This window comes from Zonotrichia leucophrys, chromosome 9, assembly GCF_028769735.1.
Source record: "Zonotrichia leucophrys gambelii isolate GWCS_2022_RI chromosome 9, RI_Zleu_2.0, whole genome shotgun sequence".
NCBI classification, from domain to species: domain Eukaryota; kingdom Metazoa; phylum Chordata; class Aves; order Passeriformes; family Passerellidae; genus Zonotrichia; species Zonotrichia leucophrys.
Genome location: NC_088179.1, coordinates 6,618,648 through 6,644,122, shown reverse-complemented (window position 1 = coordinate 6,644,122; position 25,475 = coordinate 6,618,648). Strand labels below are relative to the sequence as shown.

The following is a 25,475-nucleotide window of genomic DNA, read 5'->3' as shown; positions in this document are numbered from 1 at the left end:
GACAAGGGGGTATTTTTAAAATAGAAGAGGAGAGATTTAGGTTAGATGTTAGAAAGAAGGGTGCTGAGGCCCTGGCATAGGAAAACTGTGGCTGCCCCATCCCTGAAAGCATCCAAGACAGGTTGCATGGGGCTTGAAGCACCCTGGGATAGTGGAAGGTGTCCCTACCTGTGACAGGGGGTGGAATGAGATAAGCATTAAGGTCCATTCCAATCTAAACCATTCTATGATTCTAAGATTCCATTTTTAATTGTAAGTTTAACTCATTATCTTTGGCTTTCCTTTCACAAAAGTCTGAGGAACTGCTACACTAGAAAACTGCTAGTTTTCTTTGAGTATGTGATGTCTGTACTTGTGACCTTCACTTATCTTTCTCATTCTAGAGATAAAATATGTAAAGAATATGCTGCACCTTGAACTCTCTAAACTGATAATGCACAGTGACTGTGCAGAATGACAGGAGAGAGGAGCCCAGCCTCAGTGCAAAACTCAAACACTCACTGGTACTCTTGACTCCAATTAGAAATGCTTCTGCTTGCTGTAGGCTGGAGGGATGGTTTTGGAGATAGCGGTGACAAGGAGGGTGATGTGGAGGATGAGTGACTCTGTCCCATTAGGGAGGTGTTCTCTTTGGACTGCTGCTCATAGTTCCAGAGGGAAGGTGCCTGCTCTGATGAAGATATCTGCTTAAGCTGGCAGGTTGCAGAGGGCTGCTGAGAGAAGGGAGCCATGCCCAGGTAGTTGGGGTTGCTGATGTCTGTGGGGGTGGACCTGCTCAAGAAAATAAATATTGTTAAGGAGGCACATGCACAAATATGTTTGGAGTTTTTTGTCTCCCTGCCAGCTACAAAGGAGTTAGTACCCACTGACTGCTTAGATTCAATACTACCTGCTTTTTTTTTTTTTTACTCCTTTTTTTTTTTTTTTGGGTCACTGTTGCTTCAGAATCAGGGAAAAAGTGGGACTCCTGTTAGTGCCTCACTCCCTTTGGTCACTGGAGAGGAAGCAGCTGGGTCAAGACAACCTCCCCCACCCCCAAAATAGTTCCTGTGGCTGTAGCAGCTGCTTCCCTTTCCAGGCTGCAGAGAGCACTCAGCTTCTGCAGCCACGTATAGGGGCTGCCAATGGTTTCTGGGCCCAGCCAGCAGCTGCCTGCAAGGAAAAGCCCCAGTGAAAGAAGGTGAAAGGACAGCCTTACTCAGACTCATGCTATGACTCTTGGAAAGGAAAAGCCAGGCAGTTTGAGAATAGCTCCCCACCCCAAGCTGTCAGAGGTAAGGTGGCAAGGTTACCGTAAAATATCCTCCTTTCCCAGGCTGTCTGGAGAAGTGACTGCACTCCCCCAGTAGCGAGCGATGGCTGCTGCCTCTCTGGCCATCAGATGAGTGGATTTTGACTTTCTGTTGGAAATAGAAGGGCCTTTTTTAAGAGGGTTCAGCGACCCACTCTGGCTAATGCATTCTCAGCTTTTGAAGCTTTGGGCACAGGAGCATTGACCAGTCCTGACCAGAGAGCCACAAAGCAGCTTCCCAGTGCTCAGCACACCTGTTGATGCTGCTCTCACAGCAAGCCCAACTTTGCATATATGGTGCCAACCATTTTCCTGGAACTCACCCACTTGCCCTTTACCTGTTAGCTGGATCCCAGTCTTTGTTAGGCTCTAAATTGCTGATGTTCTTTGGTTTCTGACCAGTGATTTCATCACGTTCAATCTTGACAAAATCTGAAGGAAGGAAGGGGCACACATATCTCCAGAGTCTGTCTGCTCAAGTTTTCTATGTTCCTGTGTTCATTAAGGCATCTCTTTTTGTCATTAAGGCATCTCTTTTTGTCTACTTTAAAACTGTCCATCAGAGTGATGAACATGTTGCTGTTATGTTTTCAACTACTCACTAATACATGTCATGTCTTGTTGACAGAGGAAGAAATGTATCTTGAAATACAAAGGTCATGGCCCACCAAACAGCCACATACAGTCATTTTACTATGGAGGATAATTGTAAATATCATAATTGTAAATGGCTACTTCTGTACTGTGAATGAGTACAGAAGTAAGGGGGAAAAAGCAAAGTTTGTGATCTTCTAGCTAAGAAACTGCTCATTGAGAGCCTGACATACTCTTTGTTCCGCAGGATGACTGGAGCAAGGAGAGCTTGGCATGGAGTGTGCCATGTCACAAGTGGAAGTAAGGGATCCCCATGCAATAAAACCAGTGCAGGTGGCAGACAGGGGGCTCCCTCAGTCTGCTGAATTTACTTGAATGATGAAAAACCCCATGGAATCCAATTGTTCTGTCTTCCTGAAAGAGTACAGGTATGCTCCTGAGACCTAACCATAGTCACACCTCCTTGCACTCAGCATCAAAAGCATTCTCTGTGACTACAGGCACTGCAGAGATAATTTTCAATTCCTTGACAGTTATCAGAAATCTTTTGAGGTGAGCATTGCAGAGATAAGATGTTCCTTACCATACAGTTTCTCTCTCTGTTTTCCTTGTGACGTTTGTAACTTAATTTCACCTTGGAAGACCCCCGTTTTCTCTCCATGGTGTGTGAGCACAGTATGGATAGGAGCTAAGGATTCTGTTGCTTCTATTCGCAAGGCAATGCAGCCTTCCCCTAAAAGACAACAGGGAGACAATGAGGCTGGGACTGAGAAAGGAAGCACTGAAATGTTTTGTGTCATCTACTACCAATGCACTGACAGGTATGTAATTACTGCTTTGGAGCACAGTAAGGAGCAGAATATCTTCTGAGAAATTAGGGGCATTTATTTCACTTCATGTGTGTGTGAATGATTTGGGCACTGAAGTTACCTGTGGGTAACCTCAGGGTTCTGAGCTTCCACTCCTGGTAAGGAAAACATGAGCCTATGTCTGCTATTGCTATTAATGGGATTTAGGCAAAGAGTGTTCTGCGGACAGGACTTCATTCTCTGGCTGGTGACAATCTGGGAGCCACAAGCACAGCCAAATACTTTTCTGTAGCCAGGAGAAATGCCTCAAGTAAGTGCAAGTGAAACAGGATTTCTATGTTCTGATTAAATGCATTTAAACATGCTGAATCCTGATTTAGTTCCTGTAAAGGAATTTCTTTTTAAACCACTGTTCTTTTAGAGCTGGTAAAGCTCACACAGGTTGTTGCTTTGAGATCATATTCCTTTAATCACAATTACTTCACAAAATATTGCCCATAGTGAATGTATATTTCTGTTGAGTTGAGTTCTAAATCATAGATGTTCAGTCTATAGAAGTTACTTCTGGTGTCTCCCACTCTTTCAGTAGTTGGAAGAATCTAAGTACCTTTTGACTCATCCAGAACTTTAGAGCTAACACTTACCATAAGATTCATCACTATCTGACGACTTAATGCTGATCAGGATATGTTGATCCAGTAGGTATTCTGGGTCTGAAATAATTGGAGTCAGCTGCAAAGACAAATTAAGGTGGTCAATACAACACATGGTTGACAGGAGCACACTTCTCCCTGGGACTCAGTCCCAAATGAGGAAAACCCTGCTGGATAAACCCATGAGGGTATCATGTCACCTCCAGGATTAGTCTCTGATAATATCTGGATATCTGTGGTAGAAGGCTGCACTCTTTGAGTCCCAGCACAGTAAATGGAATGCTGCAAATCTGACACTCATGGGATGAGCTGCAGTTTTCTCCTGTAGTCCAGGACTGAAAACTGCCTGAGGAGGAAGGCATCTGGACTGTGCTTACAGTCTGTTCCCAAAAATCTGCCTGGCTGTATTATTGTAGAGCCTTTCCCCAGTTTCTCAGTGTAAGGCACTCTTTCAAAGTCAGCATTTCTGGGTTATTTAGAAGATTATTGACATGCACATTTGCTCCAAATCCAGGAGCTCCTGCAGTTCTTTCAACTCCTACCATGCCAAGAAATGAAGAACAGCTCTGATCTCAAGGACAGGACTTGTGTCTGACACTGACACTCAGAATACAACTTCTGGACACTGATGTTCTTTTTAACACAGGTAAAAAAAAACATGAAATCAACTTTTCTAAAATACACCAAGTTTTAGCTGACCAGGCAAAGAAACTCCAGGGCAGAGTTACTCTTTAAGATGTTTTATTTTCCATTTAAAACTAAAAAAATGGTTCTCCTCAAACTGGCAAAATGTTCTCTAAAAGGATGAGAAAAAAGTCATGGTCCTGAATGGCATAATCGCATCAGCAAAATTCTTCATAGACATGTAAGTACACTGACATGGAAGTCTTTTCCTGCTTACAACATTCTCTGTTTATCCTAAGCCCATCCTGCATTCTTACAGTCCCTTTAAGTGTAAACAAGACCACAACAATGTTCCTGAAAGTAGTATTTATGAAAGTAAAAGACCTCAGGTTGCTTATGGGATGAAAGTGGAAGCTTCTCTTCCGTACAAAGATGGTGGTATTGTCCCAGTTTACCTTTGGAAGTGCCTCAACGAACTTTACCACAAGCTCCCCTTCATTTCCATCCTCATTTTCTCCTTCCTGGCTCTTTACAAAGCCTGCAAAGGGACAAAAAAGGAGTTTACCAGGAGAGAGACAGCAAGAACTGGGCTACAAATCCTCTTCACTATGTCTCCAAAAAGCCTACAAGTATTTTCCTACTTGGACGCAAATTTTAAAAGTATTAAGAAGCTTAAAGTCTGAGCTTTGGATGAATTTTTACACAGTAAATTTGCAAATGGTTTTGCTAGAGCATTGTTAAATGGTTTCATTTTGCAGTTAAACTTGGCACTGAGGAGATCAGTGCATACATGGACCGGAGGATAAGAACATGACAGCTCTTCCTACGCCACTCAAGATAGCATACTTTTGAAATTCTAATTTAAGATTTGTAATACACTGTTTCCATAGAAATTTATGCAAATTTTGATACAGCCAAAAAATAATCTTTTATGGAACTGTCTTTGACACAGCGCTCTGACATGCGATAATGTGATGAAGCATCCACCAAAGGCTTGCTGTCCCACTTACAAGAGCAGTTCTGTGATGGGAGATTGCTTTAAAAAACCCACAGCAAGGGCACGTAGGCTTGTGTTACATAAACAGCTGAGACTCAGCCCCACAGCATGGGCACAGGCAGTGAAATCTGTGGTGCTGCAGGGTACACAGTCCCACTTACAAAGTCACATCACTAGCATTCATTTCCCTTTCAGTTGATCCTCTGACTTATTTTTTGTTAAACCAGGTTAATTCAATTATTTAAAATTATTTTTTGCTAGGATAATGCAGATGCTTCATTTTGAAATTACCTGATCATTTGTGGCAGGCACAATTAGAAATTTAATCAATCCTGTCTTTACTATGTAAGTATTTTCTGTGTGATAAGCAAGATATATATGTTTCCCATCAAGAAAGGAATTATCAGACTGACAAGGTGGAAAAAGTGTTGGAAGGCTACATGTCTAAGCATGAATTACAGCTACCTTGGCTGTGGGGTTTGGACTGCATTGCTGATAGGATGGAATGTCTTGCAAACTACATCAAATCTTTAGGACACCCCTTTTTATGCATTGTAACGAATGATCCACATAGCTATTTTTTTCAGATCAAAGCAAGAAGAAGGAGAACTAATCCAAACATGCAGAAAACTTTGATAGAAACAATAAAGATGGGCAAACCCATACTTTCTAAGCAGCTAGAATGAAACTCAATGTAGAACTTGGTCTGGGACTTGGTCTTCAGAGTAGCATAGCAGTGCAGGAACTCTATCTCCCCTTGGGAATCTGTGTATTTGGAGTCTAGGAAAGAGGAAGAGAAAATAATGTCACTTTCAGTAGGAGATAAAGAGAGGGCATTTTTGAATGGACTCTTGGAGAATCAGCTTTTTCTCTCAGCATATACAAAGCAATGCGTTCTGTATCCAAAGTGAAGATGGCACTCATGCACTCAACCTGACTGACCGTTCTTGGAAACAAACTGTGAGGTGACTCCCACTTCAAAGGTGGCAAACACAGGACTGTGGTCACTTGTCATGATGTCAGTGGTGCAGCCTGCCAGGAGAAAGGGAAGACAGTTACTGCCCTGCTCCAGGGAGATCACTACCAAAGAAGTATTATTCAGTAATTTTCCAGAAAATATAACAGTCTCTCTGGTAACTGTCTCTAGTAAAAAGTGTTTCTCTACATAAACTCCTGTCAGTACGCATGAATGTAACTCTTCTGTCAGGATACAGAAAGATTTGGTTTGGTTAAGGGACACCATTTTACTGTACTGTTTTGTAGATGACTGTCAGTGTTAGATTCCCCCAGTACAAAAAGCCCTTACAGGCTTCCTGGTTACCTCTGCAACATGCCCTGCTAAGTATAGCTCTAACATGGCAGGAAATCACACAAGAATACACTGGTCCTGCTTCAGTGTGACAAAGCAACTCCTGGCCCAAAGGTAAGAGTGGGTGACCAAGGCCTGATTGGATCTAAACACACACAGAGTTCCAGCAAACCCAGTCATTCCAGAGAGGCCAATTCAACCCCACACCTCAGCATCATGGTCTTTGTGATCAGATCAGCCTGCTTCATCCCCGAGACACTTTCACAGCCCTGCTCCCAATCTACGCATAGGAAACCATGAACAGCATACTCAGATGCTCAGTCCTATGTATAGTTGATGACATTTCAGGAACTGGTATTTGAGTCTTTTATTAAACAGGTTTTGTGGGCTTTTTCTCTTCCCTGAACTGCACTTCAGTGATGCTTCTCAGCAGGAAAGGGAACAGGCTCTTGGTACCACACAGTTCTTCTGGAATATGATTTGATACAAGAGATGTGTTTGCAGCTCCAGTCTCTGCAGACTGGACTGTGCACACAGGGTCTGTCCTGCTGGCACTCACTGTCAGGAGTTCCTGGTAGTGACTGCACAGGAAAAGTAGTGGTTGCTGCCAAGAAATTACTGATGTAAAATAATCCTGCAGCATGGTCTGAAGTTGGACAGCTGCAACTGTCCAGGTGGTGTTCTGCATATAAAAGAATAACAGAATGAATTCCCAGCCTGTAAGGTTACAGGCAGAGAGATTTTGGCTCCCCTCTGCCTCGTTTAACATCAGGTCCCTCTATGCTGAGTGCCTGGCAGTGCAGGGAGATCCTACAGACTCTGTTCTGAATCATTTCCGTTTCAGACTGGTTGCCTTGCTATCCACAATCTGTTCTCCACCCACCATAGGACTGACACACAACGTGCACCATGGGGTAGGATTTCCAGAGCACTCGATCACACCAGGATGGCAAGTTGTACTTCATCTGCAAACCAAAGGAGAAGTAATGTCAAGAAGAATGGAAAGGGCCAGTTTACAAAAGAACAGGAAATTGATTCACCCAGCACCATATATTTGTGTCAAGTCTGTTTATATTGACTCCTTTCAAAACACAAGGGCAGAAAACACAGAGATTAGTTTAGGTCCCTTTCTTCTGCAGGAGTTGCTGTCACAGCTGTGCCACATACCTCTAAAGGGGAATCAGTTTTAACCTACCCCTGTAGCTTTTTGCTTGGTGTAAACATACTTCTCCCGGGTGCCTCTCTCAAAGCGGTAGGTTGGAGCAAAAGTAATCTCCTCTTCCTCTAAAACAGGGAAAGAACTTGGTTACAGCTTGGCCATTGGGAACTCCCACCTGGGCAAGAGAGTCACTGCCCTATACACCCTGCCCCAATGCTGAGACTGGCAGAGAAAGCTGCTGGATGTAGCAGAGGAACCTGCCAGCCAGTAGAGGATCTCACCGAACTGCAGGAACACCTTTTGGTCTCTTCTCTCGAGGAGAAGCTGGTCGAAAGCCAGCAGCTCCGGATACTGCTGCTGCCTGATCTTCTGGATAATATTCTCTGCTTCCTGCCAACAGGGAAACAGCAGAGCTGCAGATGAGGCAAAACCTCTTATAAATACTCCCTTCACAGGTTAACTGATGAGTGCTCCTGAACTGTTTCACAGAGCTGTTAGCCCCTGCCACTTCCCTGTCCTTCCCGTCACTGAAAAGCCCCAGCCTTTTTTGGGTGGCTGAACATTTGTCTATCAAAACAGGTATTGAAATGCCCACACATCCCCTACACAAGAACACACACACTCACAACCACATGCACATCGACACCGAGCTTGGTGTTTTCTCCCACATACTGAAACCTATCCAGTATTTATGAGGGCTTGCCTGAAGGCCTCTTTCAGCTATTCCAAGCTCACCAACCAGAGCAGAAAGGCAATCTCTGGATTGAGCCATTCAGGGACAGATGCTTTTCAAAGTGGGAATGAAAGTCAGGAGGTTTGGGGAACCAAGGCTGCCTGAAGCAGCAAATTGTGCCAGATGCCATTCCTGGGTCCATTACTCCTTAGAGAGGACAAAGGGGATTTCCTTACTCTCCTTCAACTGGGGCCACACTCACACCCTGGGGATCCCTTCTGACTCCCCTCTTTTTGTCATGTTGCCCTAGATTGGAAGAAGAGCACTCCTATAGCAACCGAGCGTGCTGTCCCTGCAGGGCTTCCTGCAGCGTCCCGCACCGTTGGGGGCTGTTCCACACGGTAGTTCAGGTCTCCCAGCCAGAACAGATGAGTAAAGCGATGAGTGATGTTAAATGGACTCAGTTTCTTATCTCCCAGGGTCAGGAAGCGCAGGATGTTCGTGTAGTTCTGGTTGCGTCTGTCAAGACAAGAAAACATCTGCCTGACATCCTAAACTGCCGTGTAATTTCCAAATGCCTGGGATGGCAGAGGCTGCAGCTTTACCAGGAGGGAGCTGCTCCGACTCAGAGCTACAGAGGAGCAGATCAGAAGCTGAGAATTTGCCACCCCAGCAGAAAGGCCCAGGGAAAGTGCTCCTGAAGCCATTCCTGCTGCCTTCTGGGGCTGTGCTTTTCTGAGCTACATGTCCTAGAAGCCCAGCATTAGACTGTTTCCTTCAGATTTCAGCAGCAAACACATAACTAGATTTTGGCAGCTCTTCCAGGCCCTGAGGAACCCTTCAATAGAAGTTAACTTCATCAGTAGGAAAGACCCTGTGAAGAAATCCCACACCATCTGTTTCCTGGACCGGGAAAGAATGACAAGGCCAAATTCTTCATTTCAAGTCCTCTTCACTTTCAAAACCACTCCTTCCAACTGCTCCAGCTCCTCCCAGTGTGGACACTGATTTCCCAGTGGTGTCAGGATCTTTGCCTTCCAGTCCTGTGCTGACCAGAACCTGCCTAATCCACAAACCCTTATTTCACAGGTGGGTATAGAGAATTAGTCACCGTGGGGATATTCCTGTTCTACATCTCCCTCCTGGTATCCTGAGGGATCTTTCTCAGCTGTGTCCCAGGGCTCACAGCACTGCCTACAGTGAGAAGGAAGACAGTCCCCTTCAGCACGTTATTTTGGGATAGGAAAAGCCTTCCCACATTTCTCCAAAATGCTGTAGATCATGGAAGTGTTTTCCTCATGCAGTGGGTTTTCATGACAGGTCATGCAAGTGTTGTGTAAGGCTTTTACCCTTGATGGCTCTGAAATAATTTTGACATCCATTTCTCCTGCACCCATGTGCTATGGTCACATAGCAGAAGTCCCTTGTTTAAATGCCCTTCCAGGAGACATTGAACAATTTTTTTATGGTCAAGAAAACATGTTTGTGCCTGTCTGGTGAGCCCTCCTTCCAAACATGGCCCAGAGAACTTCACCCTGGCTCAGGGTGAAATTTTTGAGAGGGGAGGATGTATCTTACCTGTGTTTCTTTTCACTTCCTGAAGTCAAATGGCTGTTAACAAACCCAAAGGAAGTTCCATTAAACATGAATGACACCCCCACTGCTCCTTTATTACCTGGCAAAAGGGAAGCCAAAAATGACAAAAAATTAATCCACCTCCAGGCTGAGTCTAGCAAAGATAATAAAGCACCTAGCACATGTGAAGTAAAGTGGAGGATGGAGAAGAGAAATTCACTTAACACAGAAAAATGAGTGCATACAGCACAGATTGTGGGAGCAAATTTTTATGGGTGCTAAAAAATTAGTTGAAGGGAGAGAAGTGCAACTTCCTTGTGAAACCCAAGAAAGAGCAATCCAATAGCCAGTCAAAAGTGTTTGCTAGGAATATAAATATATATATATATGTGTGTGTGTGTGCTAAGTATACACACAAACAGATTTCCTCTATTACAGGGTGAAATATAACCAGTGCTAGTGGGATGTAACTTTAGGAGTGTCACATAAATGTTGCCCCAGGAGTGTTGTAGCAGAAGAGCTGTTCCCTGGGGGCTGAGCTGTCCCCTGCCCGTGCCTCACCCAGTGTGTTTGCGATGCCCGTCTTCACGTTGGCTGTGCAGATGTGGCTGATGCGGTTCTCGTGCTCTGGCTTGGCCAGGACAACGATCCTGATGTTCCAGAGGGTATGGATGGCTATCTGCAGGATTGGGAAGGGTAGAGGTTATATTTCTGCAAGTACTTGCCAAGCTGCACTGTGGCTGCAGCCTTCCTGACTCCTTTGATTGCACTTCTACAGAAATTTTCTTCCTGTGCTCAGGATATGTTTTCAGTCATTTTAATCAATGCTGAAACCTTGCCATTTTCTCCTCCTTTTTTCTAGTTAATCTTTGGATTATTTTACTTGCACAAAATAGTTTCCCAATCACAGTGAGAGTTAGCTTTCCAGATATGCTTAGATTTGTTTCTTGACATCACTGAAACCCAGGAATGTCCAAAGCTGGTCTTATTAAGGTTCAAGTTTCTTTTATGAAAAAGTTTTTCTTCTCTGCCTGTGTACTGATACATCCTATGTTGAAAGTGCAATAGTCTAGGATGAGATCTAGGCTGCAATTGGCTCAGAAAGTTTAACAGTCTCCTGCTTTTTGAAAGTCAAAATAACACCAGCACTTGACTTGAGTGCTCAACAATCTCCCCTTGCTCCTAGGCTGGCAGGGTCCCTGTTTTGGCCGTGGGGAGGTCACTGTCCATAGCAACAGGTCCATCCAGGGGGGCATCTTGTGGAGCCCACAGACATATTCAGTGCATTCTCCTTCACTCAATGCAATGAAAATAAAGGGAGAACTAAGGAGGAGGTACAGGCAAAATCCCACTTATTCCCATCTCTTTTATTTGTACAACATGTACACTCTCATCTCCTGAGTTCTATGCAATAGCTGGAACAACCACTCACCACTTTGAAGCTGATACTGGTGATTTCCTGCAGAGACTGCCTTAGGGTCTCCAGCCATTCCTTCTCCCCCTGGGGATCCTCCTGGGTGCCAATCACATAGATGTCATGAGGGATGTAGTCAGCAGTGTCATCACGGGTCCTCCCCTGCCCCTTGGAGAGGAACCAGGAGGTGATCTTCTTTGGGGCTGGGGCTGCACCTTTTATTAAAACATTAAACACCAAAGGAAGTCAGAGCACATCCTGTCAAAACCAGGATGACGATAGCACACAGGGACAGAAATTACAGGCTTCATATCTCACATCACTTTTGTATCAGCCAGGGCACACTATTCTAAGATGACAATGATGTTACCCCCACCTGAGGCACTGAGAAATAAGTGATTCTGCTTTCACCACCTTCCTCTTGTTGGTCAGTTTTCCAAGGCCTAGGCTAGCCCGGAGTAAAGGCAGGGACCTATACTCCTCCTGGCCTACCACTGCCTTGACCTTATTCCTTAAGGATGCTCAAACACAGACAGCTCAGCTCACAGCAGCTGAACCAGGCTTCTGTCCAAAATGGGAGAAAAAAACCCCTATATTCCACTGTCCTCAATCACACCTTGTCCCCTTCTCTGTACCACAGACACTCAGCTGTCTTCCCACACTGGACATGAACTGTGCCTTGTCAAATGACAGCAGCTGATGTGCAGCTTTGTCACAGCATAGGTCACAGCATATGTGGCAGTTGAGACAGCCATGATACACAGAGTATCACCATACAAATTCAGAAATCTTCAGTCCTTACAGACTAACACCACATCACTTCAGAAGGCTGCAAGCATCTGCCCTCCTTGCTCTTTAGCCCAAACTTTTATCCCCTCCTGTTGATGCCCTGCCCTGTGTGCCCTCTGTTCCCTTTGGTGGTTGGTCAGTGCCCTGGCACTCCATGGCTCATTGCTGTCAGTGCTGCTCACCTGCTGCTCACAGCTGTGCCCACTGGGGATGAGGCTCAGCCCCACTCCCAATTGCTCCTGTCCTTTCTGCAAGATGGGCAATGCTGTGCACTTCTGCACCAGCTTTGTGCCAGCCACAATTCCCTGTCACTTGAGCAGTCCTTCAGAACCCAACACAGAGAGTCTGGAGCTCATAGTGCCCAGCTGAGCACACCTTTAGGCAGTGTCTGAAGGAGTGCCCATGACAGAAGGGTGCCCATACCCATATTCCAGGTGCCAATGAAAATGGTGATCATATCAGGCTCTGGTTGTTCCGAGTGCTTATTCTTCATCTGCTGCAAAAGCTGGCAGAACCCTTCTCTCTTCTAGACAGGGAAGAGCAGAGAAAATTAATGAGATACTTAACTCCTCTGACATGACCTCTTGAAAAACCTGCTGAACCAGGAAATTCCCAGCACACTTGAAGAGCAGATTAGCTCTGCACTGTCCTGAAACCTTCCAGGAGACTGCCTTTCCTGTGGGGCTTTTTTAGGCATTTAGCTTGAGCACTGCTATAACAAATGCTGAACTGGTCAGAAAAAAATCTTTTCACAGTGGCCATCTTGACTTCTTGCTTCTCCCCATTGCTTGCTCTGTCCTCCTGCCTCAGTCACAGCACTTAGGTGTCTGAGACCCTTTATAAGACAGTATACTTGCTCATTGTCTGGATGTTTCAAGAACAAAGAAGAAATTTATTTTTTACAAAGGCAACTACTGTCCTTCAACAGTTCCATTTCTACCAAGGAAATGCCCCATGTTCCACTCCCACCTGCTCCAGGCTGGCAGGAAAGAAACACCATGTACATACCTTGGAATCAGAAAAAATATATTCCTTCCGCTGTGTTTTTTCTTTTTCTGTTTCCACAACAATAACCAGCTTGTTTGGAACCTTCTGGGACTTGATGAGCTGCAAGACTGAACATAGGCTGGGCGTCACAAGCTGCAGTCACTGAAATAAGGGTCCCACCAAAATGAGCAGAACTCTGCTGAAAGGATTGGGATTTCCATGGTCTTTTCTGTCTGTGCAGTTTGCCTTGCAGACCTGCATTTTAAAGTTGCTTAACCCTGTTCCCAATTGAAACAGGTTTGGACTCCAAGTGAGGAGGACCCTCAAAACTCTTCTGCTTGGAGCTCTTTTCCATCCTGAGCCTGGCAGTGTGAAATAAAGCCTTAACTTCGTGCAGGCAATCCCCCTGTATCCTGAGCCAGCCTACATGTGTTCCTTCCCCATCTGTGAAAGAGGATGTAAAACTTCATTTGATGGTAAAGGTGATTCCTCCCATCTAAAATAGCAGCTAATTATTATGAACACCAGGTGGAGAGAACCATGCATGAAAGCTCATCGTTTCAATTACTGCCAGCAACAGGTTGATTTTCTAGCAGGAAAGAGCCCAAGGGTATAATCTACTCTCTCACAAATCTCTTTGTCTCAACTTCAGTGAGCTGCCTGTTCAGAAAGAAAACAGAAAAAAAGGAAGTTGCTTGAATCAGGCAATCACAGACCAAACTGGTGTTGCTCGTGATGAGAGATACCAATCTACATACAAAAAAATCAAGGGAAAAATGTTACTGAAACTGAATGTCTGGCTTTTTACCATCAAAAAATCATCACAGAAGTCAGCATGTTCCTGCAGAATGCTGGGGTTTTTTTTCAAGTGGCATTGTTTTTCAGAACAAAAATGGTTCTATTGCAACCAGCTCTATGGGGAATCTTCTACCAAAACCTGCTCCCTTGCAGTGCTGATTCCAGTGTCTTCATTTAGACCTGGAGACTGGGTCTAAAACAATCTGTGAAAGCTGGTTATCCCAGCACAGATAATCTGTGTCTTGCTGACTGGTCCTCATGCATCACCCAGGACCCAGCAGAATTCCCAGAGTCTAGCTCAGAATTTGTGACATTAAGCTGACATCTTACTTTTCTTGTGGGTATAAAATTTGTCTTCTGGACCATCCTTAGATCTCTTGATAATCAGTTTTCCCATTTCCACATCCACTTTGAGTTGCATTTTTGAGAAAATTCCTAGGGAGTCAGTTTTCACCTAGTGGAATACAGAGAGGTTTTCCATGAGGGACCTTCTACACTTCAGGCACATGTATTACAAATGCAGCACTTCCCTCCATTCCTGGACACATATCATTATGCCAGTCTCACCAGACATCTCAGGCATTTTCATGGTGCCAAACAGCACCCAGGAATAGCTGTTATCTCTGTGGCAGCACAGCAAACTTCCCAGGAGTTGAGATACTGACATAAATCTGCATTACTGTCCTTCCACCTTATGATCAGCATTGTTAAAGGAGTAAATTTACCTCAAAAGTGACAGGGGGGATAAGGGAGCGACGGTGTGTTGAATCAGGACCTTCAATCAACAGTGTTTTCACCTGTAAAATAATTACGTGTAATTTATTGCATTTGGTGATTCTGCACTACACTGAGAGTAATAAAATCAGAACAAAGAAATCTTACTGTGGCAGAGCACTGCACTTATGATGAACAAGAAACAAACTAGAGGCAAAGGAGGACAAGAAGATGATATAAAATAGCTTGAAAACTCTACCTTTTCTTCAATAGATGACAGCAAAGAAATCAGCTGGTTGAGTTTCAATACAATATTGACTGGACTTGCTTCACCAAGCATCTGAAACCGCAGCACAGGAACAAAAAGAGAGAGGGAGATGGGTGATTACCAGAGCACAGCCTGGAGTGCAGAGCCCGGGAACACCTCACACAGACCAAGGAGCAGCACTTGTACCTTTGCCACTCTGATCTACAGCAGGCATCACAAAAGCATGGAACATGCAGAAGTGTGGGAGGCTGGAAGGACAAATCTGCAAACCTGTTCCTTAGGGTCAAGGCAGCTGGCCATGCATGGGAGTCAGCTTGCTGCTGGGGGCAAGCTCACATCACCAGGCCTGGGGCTCAGCTTACAGAAGTCCTGGACTTTTGGGTTTCTGTCAGGGAGAGGAAACTCATGGGGACTTACGTGGGCTTGGGAAAAGGAAGGATGTGGCAGTGGAACATCCTGGAGTGAGCTTTATGGAAAAAGAAGTGTTCAGTGCCAGCCCACATTCTGAGGGAGGACAGGGAAGTAGGAGTCCTCAGGCAGTTGGTGGCACTTTCCTCTAGGACAGGAAGGGGGAGCAGGTGGAGAGGGCTATGGAATAAGTGACACTGTGAGACAGAACTCACTGGGTGCCCTCTGCACTGCAGCAGAATGAGGCTAAAGAGAATAGAAGTGGCGTGTGCCCAGCTGTACCCCACTGGCCATGGCTGCACACCAGAGCCATCCTGCCCCCCTGACAGCCACCCACACACCTGTCCTGCTCTTCCCACCTCCCAGCCCCCTTACCTGGGAGCGCTGGTGGGCACCAGGATGCAGCTGCTGCTCAAACACCTTCTGGATGGACTCCAGAGATGGGAGAGTCCTCGAGGCCTCACTGGGAACACAGACACAGCACAGGTCTGAGGCTGTGGCCGGCTCCCTGGCTCTGTTCACACTCAAAGTCACACAGACAAGATGACAGGCACACATTCACACTGGGCACATGCCCACTGGGACCTGCCCTCGCTATGTGCCCCCTGAGCTGTGGGATGCGTGACGGGAGCAAATCCCAGTGCTTGGTGACATGGTCAAGAGGGCAGTGTGAGCCACACAGCTGACTTTGCCTTGCAAAGCTGGAACATGGCCATTCTGGCTGCTCCTTGGGTTTTGCTTTGAAGGTTCTAACTTCCTAAATCTCCCCAGAAGAAAACTGGGCAAAACCTGAAGAGCTGGTGTACAAGCAGCATCAACCCAACAATGCCAGCTCATAGATCCAAGTGCACTCAAATGCCTCAGAGCCCAGCACAGTCTGGTGCCTCTGAATGCTGCAGCTGTGGGAGCAGCTCAGTTCTTACAGGGCCTGTGCAGCTGCTGAGGACAGTGCTGTGGACTCCATATGAAGAGGAAACTAATTCACAGATATTTCATCTCACATGACAAAGAGAGGCCAGGCCCAGCAAGGGGGTGGAAGAGGCAGCCCTTGATCTCCTGAGCAGAATCATTTACAGGTAACAATGACATTCCTCCAGTGCTTCCCAACGAGATTCCACAGGATGCTCATTTGTTGAAACTCTGCTGTGTGAATTTGGCACAGAAGCTGCATGCCGATAATGACAAGACTTACTCCAACAAGAGCAGCCAGGGAGCACAGGTCAAAAGGAAGGTGATGGTGGTCAGCAGGACTAGGATGCTTACACTATGTATAGTCAACTGTGGATATTAATGATTTCCCTCAATTTCCTAAGTCTGAATGGACTGGATCTTATTCCATCTTTGTTAGGGAAAGTGCTCCAAAGCAAAAGCATGCCTGCCTGAAGATATTTCTCTAGATGCTGAACCAAGGATGACTAATTGCCTAAATTAAACATTCATGTTTGACATTTCAGTCTAAAAGACTTGCTGTGGGACACACAGGAGTACAAGGCACATGTAGGAATCTGGTTCTGCTAATTTTATTCTTCCAATGCCACTATTCAGCTCTGGATCACCTGGGGCCAGTGTCACTGCAAACAGTTCTGGCCCCAAACCCAAGAGTCCCATTGATTTCTTCAGCCATGGAGTCAGACCCCAGGAGGCTGCAAGCAGTTGCAGGAACACTGGGACAAAGAAGAGTGAAAGGATATTTACTGCGATGTGCAGGCCATCTCATGAAAACACAGCAACACCTGTTTGAAGAAACTCAGGAGTTATTTCCCATGGCAAAACTGCCCTCTCTTCACAGTGCAACATGTAGGCTCTGTGTGAGGAGGAGGAGGAACAGCTCCTGTGGGCATTCAAGCCCACTAAAACCACAGGATGGTTTTAATTACATTTTAAACTTCTTTTGTTTTCTTCTCTTGACAGTATAAATACCTTTAGTGATCTTCATTGAAGTGTCAGAAACCTGTGTGTCCACATGCAATGGAAAGTCACCAGAAATACTACACAAAATCTGGAAATGTTAAAGATGTCCTGGCAGTTGAGGGAATTATAGCCTTACTGCATCTCCTTTCTTTCATTTCCCCACATGCATTTATGAGGAATAGAGTTGTGAAACCCAGATAAACTTAAGTAGAATAAGAAGTTGGAAATGGGAGAAACCAAACATGATTACAACAGCAGCACCAGAGGTATTTTAGTAACACAAGACTCTCACTTGTGATTTCATTTGATTTGAACGTCCACTGTTCAGGTTTATTCTTATCTGGCCACCTGGGTCTCCCCTCCCTTGCGTGTAGAGAAGCAAAACGCTCAGGCAGGGGGCAGAAGGGCAGCTCTTGGAACAATCTGTCCTCAGTCCTCACAGGGGCTTGTCGGTGGGCAGCTGGCTTCTAGGAGAACAGGATCAGGCCAGCAGCACAACCAGCCTCACCTCTGCATACACCAGAGAGAAGGGTATAGCAAGCCAGGGAGAGAAGTGTGGAGATAAGAGCCCTCTGCTACTGAGTGCTCCAAAAGCTCTGCACAAGATTGGGCTGGTCTCTTTGCTTACAATCAGCAAGGGGGAAATAACATCCTTCCACCAGAGAAGGAAGGAGGTCTGCAATGTTCTAGCACCCTGTCAGAGTTTTTCTATTTGTGACATGGAAGGTCTAAAAACAGGAAAAGTAAAATTTGTAGAGTCAAGAGTCTAGGCTTTTTCATTTTTTCATTTCAGCTGGCCTTCACCAACATCAGTGGAATCACTCCAAGTTCACAGTGCACTAGTGGGAAGGAAAATCAGTGTTTAAAATCTACTTATACACTAATTTGTGCTTGTTTCCATAAATGGCTTGTGCTTGACAATCCTGTGGGTGTCATTTATGCATTACCAAATTATGCAGTTAATCGGTTAGTGCATTTTTTGTTTCGTATCTTTCTAAACAAAGTATAAAATTCAATACTCTGCTGTCTGAAACCACCTAGAAGAAAACTTGATTGTCAGAGCTGTCTCTTCTATGTAGATTTCATATCTTTGGACCACAATCACAGGTCACAACATCTAAATATACTGGTTTTGAGGGCAAGGCAATTTCCTATGCCAGAAATGAGGGTTCTGAATGCTTGCATGCGGAACCTTTGTTAGACTACAGTGTTATTGCATTACACTCTGAAAACCAGCTTCTAGTTACCTGAAGAGTCCTTTGCAAAGAGCTGTAAGTAATTTCTTCAGCTGAGGAAGATTGCTTGAGCCAGTCTGCACCATCTCAAAGTCACTGATGATGTGAACTCGCAGGTAATCCTGGATGAGTTTCAGATGCTCGTCAGAGACACTGTGAAGTAAACAGACAGGTCAAAAGCCAGCTCTTCTCTCTACTCCCAAATATCAAACAGCTTTCTTATTTTTCTCAAATTCCAACTGTTTAGCCACATGGCTAATAAACCAATTTATCTCAGATATTACACATTCTTTATATTAGAAACCTATACCTCAGTGGAGAAAGTGTATGGGTGATTTTAATAATTCAGAAATGTATTTTTCCTAAACAACAGCTGGACTGCATTGACAGCAGTCAATGCACTGTTGATCTGATTCTGTTCTTTATTTGATATACTATCTTTATTATAGTATAAATGAGGTAATTTTGTTGAATCAAACAGATCCTCAGCTATTCCAAAGACAGAAGCCCAGCAAGCACAGCCCTGGGCTGAAGGCTGGTTCAGCAGCCCTGTCACTCGCCCTTCCTTACCTGCTTGTGTCCTGGTACTGCAGTCGCTGGAGTAGTGTCTCAGAAAGGGACAGTTTATTCACGTCTGCCACCCGTGTGTTTTCGGGGAGAGAAGAGGCCTCCTTTGTCTCACTGCTCGGCAGTGCCATGAGGATGTTGCGTGGGGGCAGGACAGGAGGTGTGGGTACCAGGTCTGGCAAGAAGGAAAGGAGAGGCATGGTCATTCAAGCACAGAAATTAGATTTCTTGTCCCTCACCCCAGGCAGGGCAGAGCTGAGCCCACCCTGCAGGGGCAGTCTTTGCAGAAGCCATCTCTTCTGACAGGTCTGCGGAGGGTGTCAGAGCTGGGAAGCTCAGGGCTCAGCACTGGCCCAGCTGTGTTTCCAGGGATGGCAGGGGTGTGAGAGCAGCGGGATGAAGTGTCAGGCTTGAACCTCAGTGCAGGCAGCACATGCCTCTGCCTCTGTCCCTGCCTGCAGTGAACCCCAGCCAGTTCTGACTCTCCCGTCTGCACAGCAGCTGTGAAGGTTAGTTTGTTAAGTTGAATATATGCTTAGAGAGCATGGCTCACCCATGTCACTCCCATTATCATGGGGATCTGCTACTGAGGCAGAATGGATGGAGGGACATGATGGAAGGAGTACCAGAAACTGCTAATGGAAAGAAGTTAATGGCAAAAGTAAGCAGAGATGGAGGAAATAGATCCCATGACCCAGTGCACAGGGGCTGAATATTCAGCCTTGTCTTGTGGACATTGAGTTGGAAGGAAAAAGAATTTTCCTGCTGGTCATTATATCTCCCTCTCCTGGGAGAAGAGTAGGTTCATCTCCACTGATCCCAACCATGGTAACCTTTCTTTTCATACCAATTGCTCCAACAGTTTGTTACACATGTTGTATTGTAGCTGGTTGAGTTGTGAGGTTTTGTTTGGTTATTTCCTAATGGTGGAATTTGCATTACAAAAAGACCCCCAGGACTGACCCACTGCTTCTGGGCTGCTGCTGTGATTCAGAGCCACCACAGCACTGAGCCATGGGTGGTTAATCTGCTGGGTGCTCATCTTCTACCTCTGCAGTTTCACATCTAAGATGATCAGACATCTGTAGGCCTGACATGGCTCCACCATAATGGCACAAAGTGCCTTAACAAAACTAAATTCTGTACGTGAGCAGCCCAGACCCAGTGCTAATCTCTTTTCATCTAAAGGCTCTTAGTCTTGGATAGAACTTCATTCCCTGCTGCTTGCCTCTCTCTGTATTATTTTTGCTGTAGTTCCCTCCCGGGCCCTGGGAGCTGGAGACTCAGTACAACTGGCCAAAAGCCAGGAATATCTTTCCTGAGCAGCTTTGCAAAATTTTGTTCTATTTTTTCCAGAAAATTGCCAAACCAAAATCTTCCAGCTCCTGTTAGATATACAGTGGATTCCATCAAAGGGTTACACAGCCTCTGGGTTGCACAGACACATCAGTCTGCCCTAGTTCACAGGGCCTGTCTGCCTGTCCCAGGGATTGTGTCCTTCAGACAAGTTTGATTGCAGTGCTTATCATTTCCAGACAGACATCACACAGGACAGGAAGGATGGCTCTGTGGACATGACCTTCCTGTAGGAGAACTATGACATATCCAAGGGGTGATCCAGGAAAAATCCAAGGAATTATCTGCAACCAGTGAGTGTCAGAAACACACAGTGGTATTTGATATAAAATAGTTGGGATGATGCCAATCACACCTCTTCATCATACACCTGCCTCTGTACATGGAGTTAGACTGTCTGCCACTGCCAGAGCCCTGCCTTCTGCTTTGGACTGTCAAAAATGTCCCCTAGAGCAGAGCAGCTGAGTGGTTTCAGAGGCCCCTCAGCAGCTGCAGGAGCATGGCACAGCAGAGAAATGTGCTTCAAGCCCCAGGGGAGCATCTCTGTTTTGAGAGAGGCCCTAAAGATGCAGGACAAGGAAAGGGTGCAGAGGTTTGGGAGATGGCTGGACATAAACACTTGGGGTCCAGATAAGGACATCAGATTAACCACCCCCACACCAGATGCAGTAGACTTCCACAGAGGGTCTCAGTGTATTCCCTCAGGTGAGCTAAACCGATGCTCCAGGTGCTGTACCACAGGAGACATGAGGGTTCACTGCCACAGGGCCTTGCCAGCTCAGGCCTCTCTATGTATGCTCTATTTTATGGCACAACAATAATGTTCTAATCTCCTGCCTGCACTGCTTATCTCCAGTCAAGAGGTATGAGTCAAGGGTCTGCATCACCAAGTCACATCATGGGTTTCTTACCAGTGTCCTCCTCCAGTTCATCAGCAGCCTCCTCCTCTTCCCGTGGCACTGGATATTTGAGGTGCCATACCAGGCCCATGTTCTCCTTCTTGTAATACTCTATCAGTTCCTCCAGGTTCTGAAAATACTTCACAGGAACACCTTCTGATGCCTGAAACAAAACACAGAGGCAGTCATGGCACGGGATTTCCTACCACACAAACACTGCCCCTTGCAGAAGGAAAAACAAAGCCATAGAGAGAGGAAAAAGCCACTGCTGCTGCCCAGAAGAGAACTTGCCCTGGTCTTGCTGCCCATCTGACCACAGGCTCTATGCAGAACAAACACATAACACATTCCAGCCAGAGTCAGCACAGACACCAACCTCAAAGACTCACTGAAGCCAAATAGAAGAGCTCTCTCGCTGGGTTCAGGGTGATTGGGTCCACAGCAAAGGAAGATTTTAAAACCAAATAATTCTCCTGGATTAATCTTTGTATTCTCTCCTTTACTGAGCTCAAAGCCCCTAGACTGTGTTGTATTTTCTGGTATCCAGGAAGATTTTTTTGTGAAATCGCAAGGTAAACATGGCTAAATCCAGACATTAGAATCCCTTCCAGGATTCAAAGGCTCAGAACTGGGTTCAAATGAAACAAGGTGCCACCCACACAGAAATGCTGGGATGGAGCTTTAGAGAGTGGCAAGGACTGCAAACACACATGGCATGACACTGTGTGTGCCAGCTGAATTCTGTGACCAAGCCTGTCTCAAGCACACCCTGGCCATTAATCTCAGCAAATGGTTATCCACGGAGGCCAGACAGAGGAATAAGGTTTTAGAGGTGTTCAGAGCCAAAGTTTCAGCATAATTATATCCACACTGGCATAGTGACTCTGTCAGCAGGAACAGCTGCTATCCCTGCAGCTCTGCCCCCTTCTTCAACCACAGACCCTACCAAGACAGACACAGTCTCTCATGGCTCAGTACAAACCTTCTGACCAAGGGAAAGGACCCTGCATCACCTTCCAAACTGCCCTGAAGTGCTATCCAATCCCAAGGCTACAGCAACACACAGCCAGAGCTCTGATCCCTCTCTTTGGGGCATCCTCATCCTGGCAGGGTGCTCCTTCTGGACAAAAGGTTTTCCCACAGAAACCAAACCCTGTCTAAATCTGCCATAAAAGATCAAGAAGTGGGGGCAGAATGGTAGAAAGCAGTTTTTTTCCATCCCCACAGGGCTGTTGTTCTTGACTTAAAAGATCAACACTGGGAACTGCTCACAACTGGGCAATCTGAAGGAAGACCTGATCACCCCAATGGCAGGCTTGGCTGGCACTGTTTTGCATGCATAAAACTAGATTTTGCATAGGAAACGTGGTTAATTAGTAAGGAATTAAAGCTGTGACTCCAATTTGACATAACGTGTTACACAGACATTCTGCCTCTGACTAACAGGCAGGGTACTCAAATTTATTTTGGGACTGCAATGACTGCTGGTAAAAAGCAACACATACAAAATTTCAATACATGTTTGAAAAAGCTTATTTACTTGCCATTCATCTTTGCTCAGTTTCTTATTCTCTGTGAACTTTTTTGTTTGAAAGGCAAACGTAGAAAATCCAAGAAATTAAACAGGCAAGATGTGGGCAAAAACCACAGCAGAACACAGGAAAATGTCTTCAGTGAGTTCTAGCACCAACAAGATTTCTTTTTAAATTTTCCTAAAGAATAAAATCTCAGGCCAGAAATTGGGACAGTGCTTTCAATAGTGAACTGCATTTGAAGTCATCAGTGCCCTCAGGCCTGCCATTAAAAATACCTTTCATTTTTAGCTACTCCTGAATGTCTTTAGAGGCTCAGCAAGGCACATTTTCACAACAGACATGGGTGATGTTTTTGAGAGCTCTGCCTGTAAACCTCCTTTTCTGTCTTTCACATAACTGCTTCTGCATTTAACAAGATTTATTATTCTTATACACTGGAAAATATCATGTTCAGCATGAAGGCAATGCTTGGGCAAACACTAGATTATATTTTTGTGAGGCCAGAGATGTTGAAACAAATCATTGGTTAAAACGTCTTACGATCCTACCCAGCATAGGCCAAATCTTGCTCTTCTAGAGCAGCACAGACTCTGCACATTCAGAAAGACTGCTCATTTACACCAATTAATGCAAATAGTGTTTGGTCCTCCCAGACTCTTCTGCTTCTTGGTGCCAAGTGTGAAGGTTGGGAATCAGGGAAAACCACCAAGAAAAAACAGCTCTAATCCGTAGTATGAAAGGATCCTGAAGTCACAGTACTGCACTGGAACTGACCTGGAATAGTTCAACCAGACTTCCACGCTTTTCTGTTCATCTTCCAAGCAGTACCTTCTTCTCTGAAATCCTCATTTTTGTGATTATTCATTGTCCAGCACCCCCCAGCAGCCCAGAGGGCACTGTTAGCAGCTCTGGTGGCAGGGTGGCAGCCAGCCCATGGCAGTGTTACCCACACTTCACCCTCTGGATTACCCTGCCTGGGCTGCCTTCTGCCCACCTGCAGCCCCCACAGATGGGCTTGAGCTCATGAGGAACAAAGCTAGGGGTGCCTTGCTTTGCCCTAAGCTACTCCAAAGGGCACCTGGGAAAAGGCATCAGCCCCATCAGAGCACACACAGAGGCCTTAAAACACAACAAAGAAAAACAGAGTCAGGGTTTGCCACGTGCATCCCTGTAGGAGAAAAGCTTTGCTGTCAGTGCTCTCTCACCTCTGGAATCACTGCAGCCTACTCCACTCCTCCTCTTTCCAAACCCCTCCTTCACTTTCCTTTGCTACTTCCCCACCTTCCTGCTTCCCCTGATCTCCCCTGACTGTGCCTGAAGGCCCATGTCCTGTTACTGCACAGCATCCCTGCCACCCTCAGTGCCCAAACAGTGTCTTCTCAGCCTTGTTCTGCCCCTCAGGCTCCTGCTCTCCCAGGGTGCCTGCAGGAAGACAGACAGCCATGAGCAGCGCTTTTAAGGCCTAACAGAGTCTTGATAGAAGTGGTAGAAAAGGCTGAATTAGCACTTTTTGCTGCCAAGGATAGTTCAGTCTCTAAAACTGTCCTGGTGTCTGTAGTAAGCAGAAGGAGCATTTTGCAACAGGCCTCCTTCCTCTAACTCACTGCACAGCCCAAAGCCCGTGTTCCAGCTCAAATTCCCCGGCATGGTCAGCCCTAGCTCTCGTGCAGCCTGGCTGGATGCACACATGAGCAGAGAGGCCCTGCTGTCACACACCCCTTCTACTCTGGTAACTGTGCCCACTGCACCCAGCCACCTTTCTTGATGAAGCCCCCCTTCCCCACCCTCAAGGGTAAGTGGAATTTGTGGCCATGTCAAGAATCTGGGCTTTGCATGCATCTGAATCCAGATGCTCATTCCCAAAGAGAAGCAGCCTCCATTCCAGCAGTGCCAGCTCCTCTGACAACCCACCTTCTCCAAATCCAGTCAGGAGGAAAAGGACCAACTCCTCATGGCATGGCACACAGTAAAATAAAGGACAGCATTTCATATTTTAAGACAGAATTCAGCAAAGAACTGAACATGTGGCCTGAGCAGCTGCACAGAGATAGGTGAAAGTTGAAATATGAAAATGGGGAACCGGCAGGGTCAGGAGCTCCAACCAGCCACGGCCCAGCACGGAGGGAAGGATGGGCAGCCTCAAACCTGCTCAGCACACATTAATGGTGGGGGTGCTTGAGGGTCCTTCCCCACACCACAAAAGGCAGTGGCACCACCTTGCTACACATCACCTCAGCTATCATGAAAGTCTGAAAGGAAAATCATTTGATTATTCTCATTCATTTACTTTTGTGTTATAATTGTTATTATTTGCAAGGACCTCAACAGAGGAAGTGTACGGGAAGGGCTGCACCCCTTCAACACACAGCTGTGCCCAGCTGCCCTCTCTGCCTTTTGCCTGCACTATGAAACAAGCTCCTCCCAGTTCAAACACCCCCCCAAACATCCCCACTCCCCACAAGAGAGCAGGGCACCCTGCTTTGTGCTGTCTCCCTCTGCACAGAGGCACAGCAAACACTGTACATTGTTTGAAATGGGACAGAAAACAGTAAAAGCAAGATTTTGTTGCATTGGCTTCTCCTCTTGGGGAGGGGATGAGAACAAAGCCTATATGACAAACAAGAGTTGGCTCTGATGTTGTTTGGCACACAAGTGCAAGGTACTCAGACACTGCCTGTGCTGCCTGAGCCCCTCCAAATCCAACAGCTCATTATTTTGCTCCCAGTCACAGAGCAAGAGGACCATGACTGAGGCTGTGGTGTAACTCCAGCCAGCACTGCCTGGGACTGCAGGAATGATGCCTGAGCAACATGAGTTGAACCAGTTCAAAGTCTGGTTCAGTAATGTTGCTGTGAGTGCACAGGTTGCTGGATGACCCCCCTGAGGGCTGGTCTCTGCCAGCAAGCGAGG

The 25,475-nt window shown here is 45.9% G+C and overlaps 1 protein-coding gene across 1 annotated transcript in view; it reads right to left on the bottom strand.

Annotated features, from left to right (window-relative positions):
• INPP5D (inositol polyphosphate-5-phosphatase D) overlaps positions 1 to 25,475 on the bottom strand; it is a 50,116-nt gene that overhangs the window by 3,784 nt on the left and 20,857 nt on the right. The window contains exons 4-27 of the mRNA XM_064721390.1: positions 21,043 to 21,193; positions 18,779 to 18,950; positions 18,221 to 18,361; positions 15,438 to 15,525; positions 14,646 to 14,726; positions 14,398 to 14,469; positions 14,003 to 14,126; positions 12,896 to 13,002; positions 12,311 to 12,413; positions 11,117 to 11,313; positions 10,246 to 10,363; positions 9,688 to 9,784; positions 8,490 to 8,628; positions 7,718 to 7,826; positions 7,473 to 7,561; positions 7,161 to 7,242; positions 5,911 to 6,000; positions 5,635 to 5,748; positions 4,427 to 4,509; positions 3,339 to 3,426; positions 2,469 to 2,618; positions 1,630 to 1,723; positions 1,293 to 1,400; positions 502 to 771 (exon numbers count right to left, since the gene is read on the bottom strand). Coding sequence (XP_064577460.1) covers positions 502 to 771; positions 1,293 to 1,400; positions 1,630 to 1,723; positions 2,469 to 2,618; positions 3,339 to 3,426; positions 4,427 to 4,509; positions 5,635 to 5,748; positions 5,911 to 6,000; positions 7,161 to 7,242; positions 7,473 to 7,561; positions 7,718 to 7,826; positions 8,490 to 8,628; positions 9,688 to 9,784; positions 10,246 to 10,363; positions 11,117 to 11,313; positions 12,311 to 12,413; positions 12,896 to 13,002; positions 14,003 to 14,126; positions 14,398 to 14,469; positions 14,646 to 14,726; positions 15,438 to 15,525; positions 18,221 to 18,361; positions 18,779 to 18,950; positions 21,043 to 21,193 — 2,867 coding nt within the window. The remainder of the gene's footprint in view (positions 1 to 501; positions 772 to 1,292; positions 1,401 to 1,629; positions 1,724 to 2,468; positions 2,619 to 3,338; positions 3,427 to 4,426; positions 4,510 to 5,634; positions 5,749 to 5,910; positions 6,001 to 7,160; positions 7,243 to 7,472; positions 7,562 to 7,717; positions 7,827 to 8,489; positions 8,629 to 9,687; positions 9,785 to 10,245; positions 10,364 to 11,116; positions 11,314 to 12,310; positions 12,414 to 12,895; positions 13,003 to 14,002; positions 14,127 to 14,397; positions 14,470 to 14,645; positions 14,727 to 15,437; positions 15,526 to 18,220; positions 18,362 to 18,778; positions 18,951 to 21,042; positions 21,194 to 25,475) is intronic.